The sequence below is a fragment of the Temnothorax curvispinosus genome, unplaced genomic scaffold, assembly GCF_003070985.1.
Source record: "Temnothorax curvispinosus isolate PA1 unplaced genomic scaffold, ASM307098v1 QBEX01010630.1, whole genome shotgun sequence".
Lineage (NCBI taxonomy): Eukaryota > Metazoa > Arthropoda > Insecta > Hymenoptera > Formicidae > Temnothorax > Temnothorax curvispinosus.
The window spans coordinates 55,926-73,855 of NW_020220410.1; the positions used below are offsets into that span (position 1 = coordinate 55,926).

Here is a 17,930-nt window from a genome sequence, read left to right on the forward strand (position 1 = left end):
ATTCTAACAGAACGTATCTCAAATATAAATTTACACGTAGAAAAGAATACGCATACCTCATTACGCAAGTTCGAAAATATTATAGCAATTATACATTTCATCAACTTCAATAACGGTAAATGTATCAACCATTACCACAAATAAATTAAATATGAAACTAACACGTTACAGAAGTAAGGCAAACTTACTTCATGGATAAAGAAAGGACAAAAAAACGATATACAATGTATATGTGAAATGTGTTGATATAAAGAGAGACGGTCTAAAGGGAGAAAAATAATGATGATTGATTGACTGATATAAGAGAGGCGGCAATACACAGTTGTTCGTCTTCGAGGAGACAGGATGTGGTCTTCAAAATTCAGTTTTACTATAAATAATAATTAATAAATTAAGTAATTATTAATAAAAATAGTGAACAGTCAAGCTGTCCAGGATATCATCCTCCGAGGATGGGAGGTACAGGGTACGGTACGAAGGACTCCACAAATCTTCGGTTTTTTTGGTCGTTTTATTTTATGTATTCACAAACGTTACAACTGTCGACTACGTCGTCCACGCTCGCATAAGCCATCCTACACGCGTCATACAATACATTATCACTCGGGGCCCCTCCGAGAGGAGGGGGCCCTTTGCGTACGATTTATAATCTCTTCACTCTCTTCCCGAATCCCTAAGCCGGCGTTCGTCTGTAATTTACTTTGTGTGTATAAGCGTACGTGTATATCTATATATAAGTATCTTTTTTATTATTTTTTTTATTATTTACAGTCGTCGCGCGATGCGCGCTTAATGTGTCCCGCGAAGCCACGTGGACTGGTCGACCTGGGGTTGTCTTCTCGCCTCCCCCCCCTTCCCCCGAGGATCTCCTGCCGATCCAGGCGGCTCCGTGTCGGAATTTGAAAAAATATGTGGCATCGTATCTTCAACGAAAGGCTTGGACTTGATAGATTCATCCTTTATCTTTAGGCGGCCTCGCACTTTCCGAGGACCGACCCTTGGTTGCTACGAGAGTTCTCCCTAGTGATCCTCTAAAACGTTATCCTACCTTAAAATTCGCGGCGCTATTATTCTTTTAAATTTCCTCCCCTCCTCTATTTTCTTCCTCTTTATTGTGCACCATCTGGAAATGCATGAGTAACTGCGACTTTTTATAACAGTCCGGAAGTTTCAAGTTCTTCTCGAAGGCACTATTGTACGCGGAACGAAAATGCAGCCCGAAGGAAGTGACGCCCTTTCCGAGTTCGGTACGTCCCCGGGCGAAGCCTCGGGGGTCTCGTTTAAATTCCCAACGAGAGAGATACCGGGGCTAGAGCAATCGGCTAAAGCGACTAGACTTTGTATAGAATAATTTCGCACAAACGCAACGCCGATCTCGCGATTCAATTACAATAAAATTAATGACTGCACACAACGTAAGGTAGAAAAAAAAAGTTAATGAGGTGAACGGTACCACAAGCAGGATTTCCCTGTACCTCGTACGAAACGGACACCGCGATAAAGTGAGAAATGACACATTGGCGATAGATATTAACATATCATGGGTAACACATTGCGTAACATAAGTAACGTTATCTCTTGAGATCGGATCGCGATTGACGATTGATCGAGGACAATACGCGCGGATTCGTCTCTGTGTAAATGTAATTTTGCGCTCGTCTCTTCTCACCGCTGAGGATGCCTCTCAGTAAAAATCACTCACATTCCTGTGCTCGTTCAAGGAGGGATCTCGCTAACAAATTCTGCCTCTTCCAAAGTCGACGCTTTAATTTGCTTTCTCTTTTTCGCCGACGTGTCGCTAATTAAAAAAAAACGAGAGCTATATATCAAGGTATATAAAAAAAATGGCACTATTACAAAAATGGTAACGTTATAAAATATATAATTCTATTTATAGAGCTATATGTTATTCGAGAAAGGGCGTCTTAATCGATTATTTTTTCGTTCGGCGAAACGTAACGTTAAGTGCGAGTTTATTCAAATCGTTGAAAGACTCTAAGTAACGATACGAAAAAGACAAAAAAAAAAAAGGGAAAAACGAGAAAAAGACAGAATTGAAGCGACAGATCTAAATCCGTGATAAAGATCGTTAATAAAGATAAGGAAGATAAGTTTAGTGAAAAACGAACCAATGATTCGAAAAATTACTATAATACGGTCCCTCCTCAAAACGCACCACATCTCCACACTGGTACGTAAACATAATCATCTCTTGCGATCTAGTAGTGTATAATCTTTATATGAAATATTTTTTTTTTATACATTTTCTTAAAGTTAAAATTAAAAACCAATAACCCCACCCACTTTTTTTTATCATACGCCTTAAATGTAAAAATTAAGATTCATTAGCGATATATAAGTAACAATATAAGAACTTATGATATACATATATATATATATATATATGCAATATGTAATACATATATATATACATATATATGTATATGTATATATAATAATCTTTTTTTTACATTTGGGGTCGATCTCGTGGCGTGGCTGTTCACCAATTTTAAGTAAAAACTATGTACATTATGTTACATTTCTGTCTCTCTTCTGCAAAAAAAAAGGGCGGGAAACAACGTTGCGTGATAGCATAACGTACGTTAGATATAGAAACGGTGCAATTACAGTGAGAAAAATCGGCGCCGAGAGTACTTCTCGATTTCTTTGCTTCCTTTTTTTTCTCCCTTTCTCCAATCGAACATCGACGTTTTACTTCGGAGCGTATTCCCGTATTCTCCTCCCGTATTTAACGATTGCCAAAGCACGCCACGAGAAACAAGCCTTGAATAACATTGTAAGCCGATCGATACATCTAGCTTGTAAACTTATCGAACTAAGATCTTATATCTCGTTTAATCGTACGCTATATAAAGGTGTTATATAGCTTAGAACTATGGTCACTGGCTTAAAAACCTACAAGGTACATCTAAATCGCTAAAAATCGAACTATGAAAATATGTACAATAATCAATGAGCACGTAGTTCCGATTTACTTTTATTATCTCCACTCTCTCGCCTGGCACTCGTCTGTACATATTTATTATATCGCGACTGATAAATCGATAGGAAAATTATTTGTGCTAACAACTGCCCCTCGTCTGTTCGACAATCATTCTTCTCTCTCTTTCCCCCCTTCTTTCCCTCCCGCCCCGAGCTCAAAAACGCTTTTATTTTCTCTCGTCTTCGCGTTCATTCTCGGTTCGTGGTAACTTGATAAACATTAACATGCGCAGTTTCGTTGTACAGCCGAAATATACCAATACAGACGAGACACGAGTCCATCGCGCTGATAATATAATTGATTCTTTTTTTGCTTGCAAATTGAACAACGCGATCGCGCGTTGAATCCTCATTTTTTGCGGACGAGCTCTTGTTTTCGAACAGACGTAGAGACCTTCGATTGTCGCCTCTTTTAAAAATCATCGTCAGCTTTCGCTATCACTGTGCCCTCACGGAAGCAACGTGTCGACGAGCGCGTCTCTTTCTTCTTCTTTCTTTTTTGTTAGTTAAGAATAAACGTTTATTCCCTCAAGAGTGATACGCATTTTATTCCTTACGGTTCAGTCCTACTGAATTTTCTAGTCGTTTTATATTCGTAATTTATATATTCACAAAATCAAAAGTTAATTAACGAGTGATATTGTAGCGTTTAACTCTTTATTACTATCAACGTTTAAGTGTCGTCCATAAAGATGTATCGATACTCTAATTTGTAATCTCGATCGATGATACTATACGAAGCCCGATTCCGTCTTCGTAGAATTTCAATTTTTCTTTGTGTTATGCCCTGCCTAACAGCGAAAGAAAGTTTCGGTTGGCATAACAATGGGAAGACGAAGAGAGACGGGAAAAAAATCCACAAAAGATTACACGGAGAAATGCAATTCGTTCGAAACGAATGACTTTGCGTTTTATCCCGTCCGCCTATTGCGATTAACGTTACGCAAAATCTGTTCCCTCATTTTTCTACTCGGTCTCGAGAAATGCTAATGTTGAATATTGTGCAACTGAGACGTTTTTGAAAGGCATTTTTACGCGTGCCGCTCGAACGAATAAAAACATTCGGTATCGCGGTCAGAAGTGTGCCCGCCGTGCGTAACGTTACACGACTGTTACTTAAACATACAGATTTTTCACGTAATAACATATTCAACGGAAAAAAAACATAATCGAAGCTACTTGAAACGACGAAGATTACAGCCGTTTCACGTTTCACAAAGGCATCTTTTCCTTTCTAGTATTCTCTTGCTAATCAACGCTACCACCGTTCACTTTCGCTCAAGCGTTATTGCTCATACCGTGTTATCGCGGTAACCTTAATTTCTTTCTTTTTTGTATAAATCCTGTAAACAATGTGTAATATAGTATGTAACGGCTCGATGCGTGACTAGTATGCTCAGGACGACATTAGGATACGAACGGTATAACAGTCCCCTGCGTTCGCACAAAAGCGTCTCATCATCCTTTCGAATATGCATTTTACAAATAGCGTCTAGCGTGACCGATCGTCAATTTTCTTAAGGAATAAAGAACAACCATCGATACAATTTACAAAATTCGTTTGATTGATCGACTGATAAAAACGACCAGTGCGTATCGATTTTTTTTTTCTATTTACAAGTTACTCGACGAGCGCATCACTCCCTCTCATGATGTGAAATAAATACGATAAATCGATCTTCGTAACGCTTTCATTTCATCGAAATGTATTTTTTATGTATAATTATTGCGTAGACAGCGTACGTATAAATATATGCAAACTTGATCAGTGCGAATAGCATATTGAGAATTCGTTAAGTGATTTCTAAAAGCTCGATTCCAAAGGATGGCTTTGAATTGAAGAGTCTAAAAAAAATTCACGGAGATCAATGTAACAACGTTAACTTTTCTGTAAGATCTGTGTCATGTTCACATGAATGTTCTGTGACACATACGTCTACATTTTATGAAAAATATATATGGCAAAGTTCATATATATTATATAGATATTTATATAATATATAGATATTATGTTTATTACATGGAAGTACGCCACGATTACGTTGAGTCTTAAAATAGAAGCTCAGAATGTAACAATTAACTGCTACCACTTCGAGACTAAGTAAATTCTTGGTATATTTCAATGATATAAAGGACGTGTGTAATTGTCTCCTATAAAAAGAAAAATTCTGCTATAAAAAAAAAGAAAAACAAAAAGAGCGCCTCTTCCAATAAAAGATGTCAAATAATCGCGAAAAAATTGGAGCTTAAGTGACTTCGATAATCAGAGAAAAGACGGTATAAATTCAATATCAGTTACATAGATATATATCTACACAACCAAGTGTTTACGAATTATACGATTAGTCTCTGAATTTACATAATACAGTAGTCAAATGTAATGTAATATTTAGGCGCTTATTCGTTAAATACATTATTTAGTCTTTATGCTGTCTTTTAAATGAAGGTAGAGCATTTCATCTTTTTGTACATCAAACAAATTCGCTTGAGCAAACAGTATCTTACGGCACGTTTCCGCACACGTACGATACTGTTCATCTGTTCGAGTCGTTGCTATTGCATACGCGTTAAGATATATGAAATAAAAGCGTGACTGAAAGAACTAGGATATATACATTCCCATCGTTATTTGCTCCATGTACACACACACGCATTCTCATCGTTTTTCTGTCTTTAGTTGTATCTCGTAACGTATTTAAACAGCGCAAACAATATAAGAAGCTAGTGAAAATATCTTTCGCAACGCGCCACCATGCCGAGGGGTTTAAATATCGGTAGATACGATCTTAAACACTAAATCACGGTTCTAAATCTAGATCATAAATTTACCTTGTAGAGACTTGCATACTCCCTAGCGATAATCTTTAAGATCACACAAATAGGACCTGTTATGATTTCCACTCTTGCGGTTACGAAACTGCTTCCCAATAACATGTATTACCAAAAATACTATCGCCACTTCGTCTTGAGGGCGATTCAAGAGTTTCTGCCACTTTTACAAGATTATCCGAAATCTCGTCGTCGCACGACTTCATTTTTGAGAAGTAGACGAGCCCTCTGTCTTAATCGTGACGGATTTGCTCGCTTCGGACTTGGAACTGACTTGAGTTCGTTCTCTGGCAGTGACTTGCGATTTGCTCGCCTCAGAAGGCTTCGTGGAGAAACCAGAACTCTGCCTCTGATTTCGAGACTGCTGCTTGCTGAGATCTCGCTGGCTGCTAGACGACGTGGAGTCATTCCGTCGCCGAAAATGATACATTTTAGAACCAAAAGAACCAGCCCTAGTTCGAAGCTGCGATAAATGCGACTCTTGCGCGTTTGGCAGTGTATTATAGTCGTCTGAGAGTAGACATTCTCTGTTTGTCAGTGTATCCTCTCTAGCACTTTCAGAAACACTTCTATTACGTATTCTTGCAGCTTTGAGCATTTCACATATTTGCGGCTGTAAAAGAATAATACAAATATTATGTATTATAGAAACCAGCTCTATTATAAATGCTATTAAAAAGACAATTAAGAATGACAAATCTGTTTTTGCAATAATACTCACTACTTCTACCCTGAAGTCTTCGATGCTTTTGAATTTTGATAGGTACTCTTGCAATTTAGGATCCACACGAAGCTGATCAGAGTTCTTGTAATATTTCAAAAACGCCCAAAATTTCTCCAATCCGTACAACTGTCCTATTGGTTCAAACAATTTGATTTAATATTAGTATGATATTACATTATATTAATATAATCTACGTATATAAGCCTTAATGTCAAATTATATTCTAATTTGTCGTGTAATTACTAACCAAAATCTAGTCTTAGGATAAGAATATCTTTTTGACGTTAGTAAAACACTTGATTTGCTATTGCACAAATCTACCGTTTAACTATCGTACGATAACATAGCTAAACAACCTATTTTGTGCTGATTTATTTACTTCGTGACAAATAGAAGGGCATAGAATAAAATCTTAATTTTTACCGTTTTCGTAATCTTGTATTGTTTCCATTTGAAAATCTGTATATAACGTATGTCTAAATTTCTTCTCCAAGCCATAACTATAAAATCTGAAAAGGCACTCTAATCCGTATCGGTATCCTTCGCAGGCATCTTCTTTGGCTACAGTTCTAAATTCCTCGTACATAGTACGATTGAAATTTTCGCGCAAGAAAAACGACCAGAAACGGAAAAGAGTGTTCATCTCTTGCGATTGTCCGATACCCAATCGTTTGCGCTCTGAAAAGACACGAATACGGATACATAAGTAAAACTCTTGATTCAATATAATCATACAATTTGTTTAAGTAATAGTCAGTTAAAAGCATTTCTCCGCACAGATATTTCTCTCAGTCGGGAAAAGAAGACAAAAAAAAGAATATCATCATCTTATAACCGTTTAAATCAATGGTTTAAGAAAATATCGTTATATTGCTGATACCTTTCAAGCAGCGCGAATGATATTTGTGATATGCTTGTTGAGTAAATCCATTGTCTTTCAACAAAGCGTGACTCGGATGCTCGCAGATACTGGGAACACTTCCGTAACTGCTAGCAAGGTAACCCTCGTTAGGACTTGTGCCTGCGCTACTCCTGAAACAAGATAGAAAACAAATTTAGAGCATATACGCAAAGCGAACGTAAATTTTCATTTTTCCATTGATCGTTATTCAGATTAAAACCATTCTACAAAGTAATTTCTTCAGTCGGGAAAAGAAGACAATATATAAATGGATTCATCACGTCGTATTTCTTATTAAGTAGAAGATCATTAGTAATATCTAATATAAATTAATAAAAACCAATAGCAAAAAAAATATAATTACGAGATCATAATGTCATATTACTTTTAATTTACAAGCTATGTGTATTTCCATAGAAGCTAGCAATTGTTTCCTTCCGTATAACTTTAATTTTTACGCTTTTTAACATTTCTACACGTTAGTAACAAAATCCTTCTTTATATCGAGGAATCGAAAGTATATTTTGGTCTGAGCTGCAAAATTTATAGCAAACTAATATCACATACCCTGTGGAATATGTTCGGGGACGATGTTCTCGAACGTCCATAATCCAGCCGATATGATGCTCCACTGGAGGATTATTGCTGTGACGGGTCTTCCTTTTCCGTGGCGTCCTCTCATCAACAGAAGGTCCATCTTTCACAACGGCGAAGAAGCGAGGCGCAGCATTTCTTCGCCCTTCTCTGGCACACAGTTTATCGCTCCAGCGATTCTTTTCCGGTCTGTGATCCTTCTTATCTGGACTTGCACTTGGAAGCTATTGAACGAAATACATAGCTTCAAACGTGATATTTTTCTACGAGCAATTTTTTATCTCACAAAAGTTACCTGAAATACCTGTAATGACGAAGCCGACTGCAAAATTTCAAAATCTTCTATAGCGGAAGGAGGCGGCGGTGGAACTTCCGGATTCGCTTTTCTTGGAGCTTTTGGTGCCATTTTCTCGAAATCTTCCTGACTGACCACATTGACCGTTTTGTAGCTCCCAATGGACGAAGAAGAGCCGTACTGTGTGTTAACATTTAACTCATTAATATTCTTAGTCTACTTGTTTCTAACAATAATTTTAAGAAAGTAAAGTTATAAATCTTACTCTTTGAAAATTTTGTCTCCGTAATTCTTCCTCGAAATAATGTAATTGGTCGTTGATAGCCTGTACTAACTCTTGAGTCATTTTTACTCTTGTAGTCCAATCTCCCGTTCTATCATAACCTTCGTGCTTCGGGATTCTAGATGACGCGGGGCTGATTTGTGTGAATATTAATATTTTATTAATATCCTTATCTGACAATTCGTTATCGTCATCATCATCGGTCCTGTAACAATCATATGTAATCGAAATATCAGTAATCTGCTACTAAGTGTTAAAAGACAAAATAATATTCTAAGTAATCGCTATTTTCTCAACATGCTATAGAAAAAAAATTTAAAATTTCAGAGTTACGTTCTTATAAACTTTAAAATTGAACAAATTAAAGACTTTAAGTTTACCGCAACAAATAGAAATTTTTTATAAAGACCTAAATTGAATCATATTACTTGAACAATAAGTACTCTGAAACATTTTAATATTTACTCAATATCAACTGACCATTCTGAAAAAGCATTAAGTCGACCAGTCGGTGGCGGCGAGTCGAGTTCTTCATCAAATTGAAAATCCAGTTCTTCTCGTACTGCATTTTTGACGATTTCAGATTTCTCTTTCTCTTCTAATCTGTTCTTGTGTTTGACTCTTCTTTTCACCTGTAAATAGTTCGTTTCCATGAATCGCAAATTACTTTCATCTTCGCAAATTCCTGTAGTTTAATACAACGAAAAATAAAACGGCAGTTACCTCTTTCCAAGTATTGTCGCTTGATGAATCCGATTCTCCATTCAGTCGTTCTGATAAATTTTCTATAGTAAAATCTATAGTAGCCAGTGATTTATAATTTTCCTTTGTCTTCGTAGGATTATTATTAGGAAGAAGATTCATCATTTCTGCCATTGCCAATGTTTCCTTTATTTTATCGCGGATCTTGTTCGTTTGATTATTTTTATTTGTAGCAGTAAATTCATTAGTTCTTTCTGTTGTCGGTATAAACTCTGGCACATTAGGATTTAGAATCTCGTTTATCGACGAAGGATTTATTTCTGATTCGCTATGTCTTCTTACTGTTGAAATGGAATTGTAAGATTCAAACACACGAGGTACTGGGGGAGCAGGCATTGTAGGTAAAGGCTTCGCGACAGGACAAAATGTAGTTTCAGAGGTAGGAATTACTTCGTTTTGAAATGGGACAAGCTGTAGTAAGGGATTTGAAAAGGCAATATTACTGGCTATATCCGAGATAGGCCATTTTGACGGCTCGAAACTTGTTCTAATCTGAAAAATAAAAATATATACTATTAAAAAAATTCGATATTATATATTACACGTACGTAAAGAACGTATACACAAAAGTTTGAACAATTATAATGTAATAATTATATATGTAAAGAGGTCTACTATCAAACCCCATTCATTGAACTTAAAATAAGCTCTAATGGTGTCAGCGAATCCTCTTCTATTTGTTCTAGCACAAATTTTTTTATCTAGCACATATGTAACATGCTAGATTTTTTTGAAAATATGTGCTACACGTACAATCGATTTTGTCAGACAACGCGCGCCACGCGCTATTTTATTTATTTAAAATATGTTTTTTACCTTATATCCATCTTCTTCTTGTAACAGCTCCAGTTTATCAGATTCTGAAACTGCACCTATCACCAGTTCTATATCCATCGTTAAATGTTGTACACGTTGAAAAGATGCGATCAGAGTGAGAGGTAAATATCCTTGAGCATTCATTTTACGACGTAGGAAGAAGTCCTTCACAAGATTTTCTTCAGAAAAGTAATACTCTCTGTAAACAAAAAAATGAAGAGTTCATGTAAAATACAATATACAAATTATATCGGTATAAAAAATATAAAGGTTAAACTTACATTTGCTTTCGTATATATTCTTTTAATGTGATAGGATCTACGTAATTTGCATTATTAAAATAGCATGTTCCCATATAAGGTATCATATATCCAGAATCCGTAGATTCGTATTTTTGGGTCTGCAAAAAAGAAAAGAAAGGAAACGTTACGCCACATCTATCGCGAAGAAGTGGAAAGTACAAATGAATAAACTTTAAAGGTTTTCAGTTCTACTATCCTGTTATCCTGTTATCCATCACAATATGGTCAGATAACCCAGCTTGATCATCATTTCACCAAATTGCAACTCGCGATAATAATTTAAGCTGCGTATATCTATAGAAAATTACCTGTACATCCGTAGCGTAATTCGTAAACTCCTGATCGTATCGGTGTCTAAAACCACCGCGTCCGCGCCCGCCCCGTCCTCCTCTACCTCTGTAATTTCTCCCGCCGCGTCCTCGTGAATTATATCCCGTCGATCTATCGTAGTCCCTTTCACGCCAGTGCTCGCCGTCGTTCGCTGTTTATCACGAGAGAATCATAATTATCATTTATATTCGTTTGTCTCTATTATCGCGATATGAGCAATTGCGATTTCAACATATACAAACATATTATCATTATGCATACAAATATTACCTTCGCCATTTCTTTCCCTATGATTTTGAAATCTCGGTGATCGCATAGTCCCACGGTTCTGCGCCAGGTCAATCTCAAGCGGGACCCATTTTTGTTTGTTCGCTGTAACAAACGGTAATCGGAATGGAGATTGAAAAATAACACCTCTCATTTACATTTCAAATGGAAGCAAGCCGTTTGAAAGTTAAGTTATTACGAGACATTTGTTACATTAACTGTACGCAATTATCTTATCATAATGAATTCCAAATGCACAGACCGACTTCCTCACCTTTCTTTTTCTTTTCGCCGTTATCCATATGCTCGTCGCTATCGTCTTGATAGTGAATTTGCTGCTCCTTGTTCTCCTTGCCTTTGCTCTCGATAGTGTTGGACGCCTTGGAAGTACTTGGTTCACCATTGAGCACACCATTTTGTTTTGGAGGAGACACAGTTGCTTTCCTCTGTATTAAAAGAGAAGATAATATCGTCTAAACCGTATAAACATAAAAAATGAAAAGCAGTAAAACATAAAAGAGAAATAAAAGATGGCCTAGGTATAGGCATGTGTACAAATAACGAACGCTTCTCAGACATAGAAATTTTTATCTGAGATGACAAAATATTCGATATTTCTCTAGCAAAATTTCTACACTTGCAGATGCACGTAAATCATCTGCGAGCTCTAGATTTTGCATAGTTCACTACGTAATAAAAAATATTGTTTATGGCAATTAAAATGAATGAAATCCAAAAGTATAATTCCAATTAATAAACTTATTAACATATGCACACTTTTAAACGCACGTGCATTAAAATAATAACTTAAAGTTGAAAATAGCAGTTTATTAAACAAAAATTAAATAATAATACGCACCTCTTGTGTTCCTAAAGTAGGCCAGTCTCCAATATTCGTAAAATCGCTTGCCTGTCGCAATATAAAAAAATTTATATGTTAAAGAAAATGTTTGAGATGTTTCAAAATGTTTGCAGCGTGTGCATTAAAGAAAATAAGTATTTTAAGTATTTCAATTTTTTTAAATTTTATTATAACTCGAAAAATATCAAGTCTTTCAAACAACTTATATTTATATAAATATTTGTTTTTCCTTTTTCTGAATTAATCTCTTAAAGCATTGAAATATAATAAAAAATTATACCACGTACATTTTGTTAAATAAAAAAATATGCGATAAAATATATTTTATCATTGACTACTTGGTAAAAACCTTTCTTTTAAAGATTCAATTGACATCTTAATTAAAGTGCTAAATGTCTATTTTTATCATTCTAGTGGATTTCTTCGAAAACAATTGCGTTTAGTTGTTTATGTTACATTATAAATGGCATATATCTCTCAAAGTATCGTAAAAATAAAAAATTATCTTTTAAGCTTACGGCATAATCGTGCATGCTATAAAATTGCTTATCTTCTTAGACGACTTAGATAAGTACACGCGCACTAAATGAATAAGAGAGAAGATAAAAACAAAAAATATATCACGTACGTTTTGATTGAATTTCCTCCTATCTCTGGGAGCTCTGACAATTGTGGGCTGGGCACTGCTTTCAACACCATTTTCTGCGAATAAAAAGAAGCGTTTTTACCTAAATATAAAAAAAAAACAACAGTTATATAAAATTGTACGTAATACGTTTCTACTAATATAAATTAATATCATAAAAATTGCAACGAAAAAATATATTTTTTCGAGGGCTATAGATAAAGGGCTATAAATAATGAATCTTTATTCCAACATTTAAACAATGAAAAGGATACACGGAAGTTATTTTAGCGAACCGGACGCTACCCGGTAGCAGTGAAGAATTTTGCATATAACAAAACTCGCCTAGGATTCGGGTCTAATAATTCAGGATAGCGTGTCGAACATCTCCTTTTTTTTCCCCCCCTCGAAAGCGGTCTCCGAATAATTATATCTTTATCAGCTCCTTCGTAACCTGTGTTCCAAACCGCGTGACCTCGATTATCTTTACCGCACACACGCAGACGCGCGTGGTTTCACGAATATTTTTATCTGCGACATCCGACGTCGGGTCGGAGGTGGGGAGGCGGAGTAAATGCAAGCGGCCGAACGAAAAATTTCGATACAAAAATTTATCTACTCCATTCACTTTGACTCGCTGTATGCCCAATTAATTATATCTTTCTCCCCTTTGACGAAATTTCTCCGTAGGTCTTATTGCGATTATTACCGCTGTGGACGAAATATTTGATTTTGCAATAAATATCAAAAGAGATGGGTTCGGGGAGCCACAATACACTCGTGATCGAGGCAGGGTCATTAGAGTAAGAATTAAATTGATACACCGGTAATTAAGAAAGCAATATACGTTATAAGTTACAACATTGTAAACCATATCGCCGGGAATAATGAGGTGAGCTCGTATTGTATGTTAATGTTACACAATGCGCTTTTAACACAATTGAATATGGTATCCGTCAAAAATTATAATTGGACCTGGTTTTTATTTTTTTTCTCTCGCACTTTCTTATCGTACATTGTATATCGCGTTCGTGATTTATTTTTTATCTGAAAGAATTGCATTTTTATTACATTTGAGTTCTGTAATTATACTACCTATGTAATTATGCGTCATCACTTTAGATTCTCTTTAGCAGTTCTGCGCGTCACGTTTGAGACTACTTGAAGTAAGTTCGGTGTACAGGTCCAAAGATCTAAACGAAACGTCAACAGCTTTCGCGATTTTTACTCGAATCGAAGTTGTTTTTTTTTTTTACACTATTTTTACACTCAATTTTTACACAGTCGTTTTACACTGAATCTTTACTTGTAGTTGGTTTTATTTTTACGATTAATATTTACACTTAATTTTGTCTTTATGCCAAGGAACGCCGAAGCCGGATAATTATGGCAAATTGCCCCGTACGATGTGGGCGTTCGAAATAATAAACAACGACTCAAATGCGATTTGGGAGCATTCTCTCCCAGTAGGACGAGCGTAAGATGAAACCCTTGTTTTCGACGAAACAAACTATTTGAGAGCTTACTAATTAGTCATGCTCAAATAACGAACCTCGGAAATGATGGTTGTTTTGTGATTTTTTTGTGCGAATCTACTTTTATTCTCTTCTTTCAATAATTTCTTTAATTGCGTTTACTTCTTAAAAGACTGTCTTTAATTAAAGTAAAACATAAAGATAAAATAAGGCTTTCGCTGTTCGAGGATTAAACGAAGATTATAAAATATATTTATAGTCCGCGTGGCACGACCGCGCGATTTATCGACCGACTTTAAATGTCTCCGTTGGAAATTACGTTTGCTAGGATGCGATAATATGTGTCACGAGGTGCAATAACGTCGCGTAATTCTATCTACGACTCGGCGTGATCTGAATGTCAGCGGAATACTGCCGAACGCTAACCGGAAGTTACAGAACAATACGCAATACTCGCATTCGTAATTCTTGTTCGGCGATAAAAGTTAAAAAAAAAATGCACTCGTAAAGCACGAGTGCAAAATTTAATGATTCAGTCGAGTCGTAGATAAAACGAGTCGATAACACCACAATCGTGGCAGACAAATACGCGCTTTTAGGTGTCTACGAGCAACGAGAATGCGCAACTAACAAACTTTGCACGCAAAGCAAAGTGTGAACGATTAAAATAAATCGAATGAATTACAGTTCGGATTTATTATCGTAAATCTCAGTAGACTATCCTCACTTAAAGAGAAAAATACAGTTGCGAAATCATATAAAGTAAAATTATCCATTTTTATGGTCCTTTTTCTCATTATTAACATATTCAAAACATGTTTTTTTTTTCTTAATTTTTTTTCTTCATATAATAAGCTATATTTTGATCGATTATTGATCGCTTCTTTCTAAAGAAACTTTTTCTGAATTTTAATCACGACTTAAAAAAAAAAAAAAAAAGAGTCAGTTCTCTGACTGCCCATAATTTTTGGCAAAATCATAATTGTCTAAAACCTGAACGATCGAATTATAATTCATTCATCCCTAAAAAGATTAAGAAATATTATAAAAGATTCAGACACCATTGCGGTGTCACATTTGTATCGCAAACTACATCTAATTTGCATATGAGGAAGACAGCGAAAGTATCGACTCACTAAGAGCAACGTTTTCACTCTCGTCAATCTTCATCGCGCGGTACGCGACCTCTCGGTCTTCTCCGGTTTAACAATCCAACCCGTTCCGCTCCCGTTGTCGCGCGGTCTAATTAAACTGCGCTCTCAATTGCATCAGCAATGTGAGTAACCAGGTGGTATCGCGCAAACGAAAAATTCCGTGCATTTCAATGCCTCACAGATATACTCCGCGCGAAGATCAGCGTCCGGGGTCCGAGCGCGCCTCGCCTTTCTCAACAAATAATTAAAACAGTTATAAAGGATTAACGATTAGATTCCTCATTCTTCGTCCTTCGACGAAGTCAAACGTCCGCGGTCCATGCGCGAATTGGAACACGTGACCCCCGCTTTGTGGCCCGGACTCGATGTAAAAGTATAACTTTGTAAGCGATGCAACGTGATCGTGATCGATGCCTGAAGTCGCGATTTCGAACGTCGACGAGCTACTGAGAGAGTAGCAGGTTGGTCTCCCAAGGAGCGAACCACGACGACAGAGCCGCAAACGACGGCCTAGAACACGAATACCCTCGTCCAGTGGCTTCAACGTGGATCGCCCGAAGTGGTTTCTATCCCCCCAGAGACACAAAGGAATACGTAAAAAAATATAAAGAAAATAGATACGAAGATTCGATAAAAAAAAATCTCATTTCCTCTCTTCGTTATCCTATCTCGGGTCTATCTTTCTTTACATCTTTATAGACAAAGATATGTGCGATATGCAGAATTTCTATTGACGGAGGCCGCCTCTCGACGGAGGCCTCGGCGACCAAGTTAAATCGGGAGGCACTGTTCTAAGCGGTTCGAAAAAGCACGCACGAGGCGCACGATCGCGAGATATTTGCCGGTCTAACTATTATCGCGCGGGGCAGTCCGACCGTTCCGAAACAGGTTTCCGTTCTCGCGACTCTCACTTTCTGCGACATATATATTTTAATGTGGATCGAACGCGGAGGGGGAGGGGGGGAGGCGATTGGTCCATTGCGGCAAGACCAAGGCCCGACATTTAAACGCCGTGCGCGTTTAAAGGCTGAACGCGTCCCGATCATTCTCCGATCGCGCTGAATTCTCTTTTCATTAACGCGTCGCGCGCGGGTTTTTACGTTTCGAGGTGCACGAGATTGGAAACCGATGCCCGTCTCGATAAGCGAATTCCGGCCTAATATGTTGGACGGGAATGAAAATCAAGAGGCATTAATTCCGAAAATGCACTTAAATTCCAGATTTATTTCGCGTTCTATTTTTCGCGGAACTCGATCGAGCGTGTCGTTGGCAGAAATTATTTAAATAGCGTTCCCCTTCTCTCTATCTCCTTTCCTCTTCCACACACACGGAGGAAATAAGTAAGATATCTGATTGTAGAATGCAATCGAAAGTTTCTAGAAATGTAACGCACCGATTTAATCCTCCGAGCAAGTGCGAACGTTCAAACACGTGGACTATTAGATAAGAAGCGCGTCATATAAATATCTAAAATAAAAAATAAAATAATTCATACAGATTTCGTACTTGGAGGATTTTACTTTTAACTTTTTTATACATTACAAATATATTGTGACTATTAAATGATAAAAACATTCTTCTTCATAAAAAGTAATCAAAAACAATAATTTAGTCTGTCTAGAAGATAGAGAATTCGAGTCCCATTACCAGTCTCGTCATCTTCGCCCTATGTTCGCCAATTCTACGTTATAACTTAGATTTATTACAATTTATTGGTAGCCTGAGCAGAGTATACCGCACTTTGAAAAATTTAGAGTTGGATAAAAACAGATCTAAATAAGCAAATATTGTATCACCAATCCATATCAGCATCACAAAAAACTGTGGTTAAGAAAAAATCAAAAAATGGAGAATCCGAGTTCATCGGCCTGATGATAAGTTATGTTTGTTTCAATTTATTGGTGGGGTAAGACCCACCTTCCAAAAATTAACTTTTTTGAAGATACACAATTATTATATAGATACAAAGAGTTTCAACAGCCTACAAAACCCAAGATATTCTCTCCCTTAATATAACCAATTGTTTTTATTTTTATACATGAGAAAATGTTTATGCCTAACTCCATCTATAGTATAAAATTAACATAACAAATGTGTGTTTGTGTGTGTGTTTTGTGTCATGTCAATCTTCATACTCCATATGGAGTTAGGCATAAAGAAACAAAAATACATGTTCAATTAATCAAACGAAATTTTTGAAAGTGGAACTTGCTATTTGCCTCATCGATAAATTAAAATAAATATAAATTGTACATCAAGTATGAGAGATTTTATTTAACTTTAGCTACAAAATCCAGGAAATGGAATTATATATCAACATCGAGCGAAGATGATCTCAGGCCGGAAATAAAATTTAGATTTTCCACATTTCAGACTGCATTTCTTAACCACGCAATGACGTATTACTCAACTTACGGATGGATACTTTATTCACAAAACATTCTATATTTTATTCCAAGATATAGTATTAAATGTCTCGTACACATTTCGTACAGTGTATTTACTTCTACAGACGATATATTCATAAAGATTCATTGCATATATGATGTAGTTTAGCAACAGATTATCGTTGATCTTGTAAGTCTTTTTAATTCCTCCTGATTTATAACTTTTACAATTATTTCTTCAAAATGCTAATAAAAATAAAATACTAAAAGCGTTTCTCATAAACATATAAATTAGCTCATATTCATTGTATGTAAAAAAAA

The 17,930-nt window shown here is 36.3% G+C and overlaps 1 protein-coding gene across 2 annotated transcripts in view; it reads right to left on the bottom strand.

Moving 5' to 3' along the window:
• Positions 1-492: 492 nt before the first annotated feature.
• LOC112460514 (la-related protein 1) overlaps positions 493-17,930 on the bottom strand; it is a 22,758-nt gene continuing 5,320 nt past the window's right edge. Inside the window, exons 2-17 of one of the 2 annotated variants that reach the window (XM_025025219.1) lie at positions 12,597-12,670; positions 11,966-12,016; positions 11,381-11,552; positions 11,110-11,211; positions 10,818-10,990; positions 10,489-10,607; positions 10,208-10,406; positions 9,353-9,883; positions 9,110-9,261; positions 8,612-8,834; positions 8,356-8,526; positions 8,025-8,275; positions 7,437-7,588; positions 6,980-7,234; positions 6,554-6,687; positions 493-6,445 (exon numbers count right to left, since the gene is read on the bottom strand). In XM_025025219.1, coding sequence (XP_024880987.1) covers positions 6,035-6,445; positions 6,554-6,687; positions 6,980-7,234; positions 7,437-7,588; positions 8,025-8,275; positions 8,356-8,526; positions 8,612-8,834; positions 9,110-9,261; positions 9,353-9,883; positions 10,208-10,406; positions 10,489-10,607; positions 10,818-10,990; positions 11,110-11,211; positions 11,381-11,552; positions 11,966-12,016; positions 12,597-12,670 — 3,170 coding nt within the window. In that variant the 3' untranslated portion in view covers positions 493-6,034. Of the gene's footprint in view, positions 6,446-6,553; positions 6,688-6,979; positions 7,235-7,436; positions 7,589-8,024; positions 8,276-8,346; positions 8,527-8,611; positions 8,835-9,109; positions 9,262-9,352; positions 9,884-10,207; positions 10,407-10,488; positions 10,608-10,817; positions 10,991-11,109; positions 11,212-11,380; positions 11,553-11,965; positions 12,017-12,596; positions 12,671-17,930 lie in introns of both variants that reach the window. The other variant, XM_025025218.1, reaches the window with a different exon arrangement.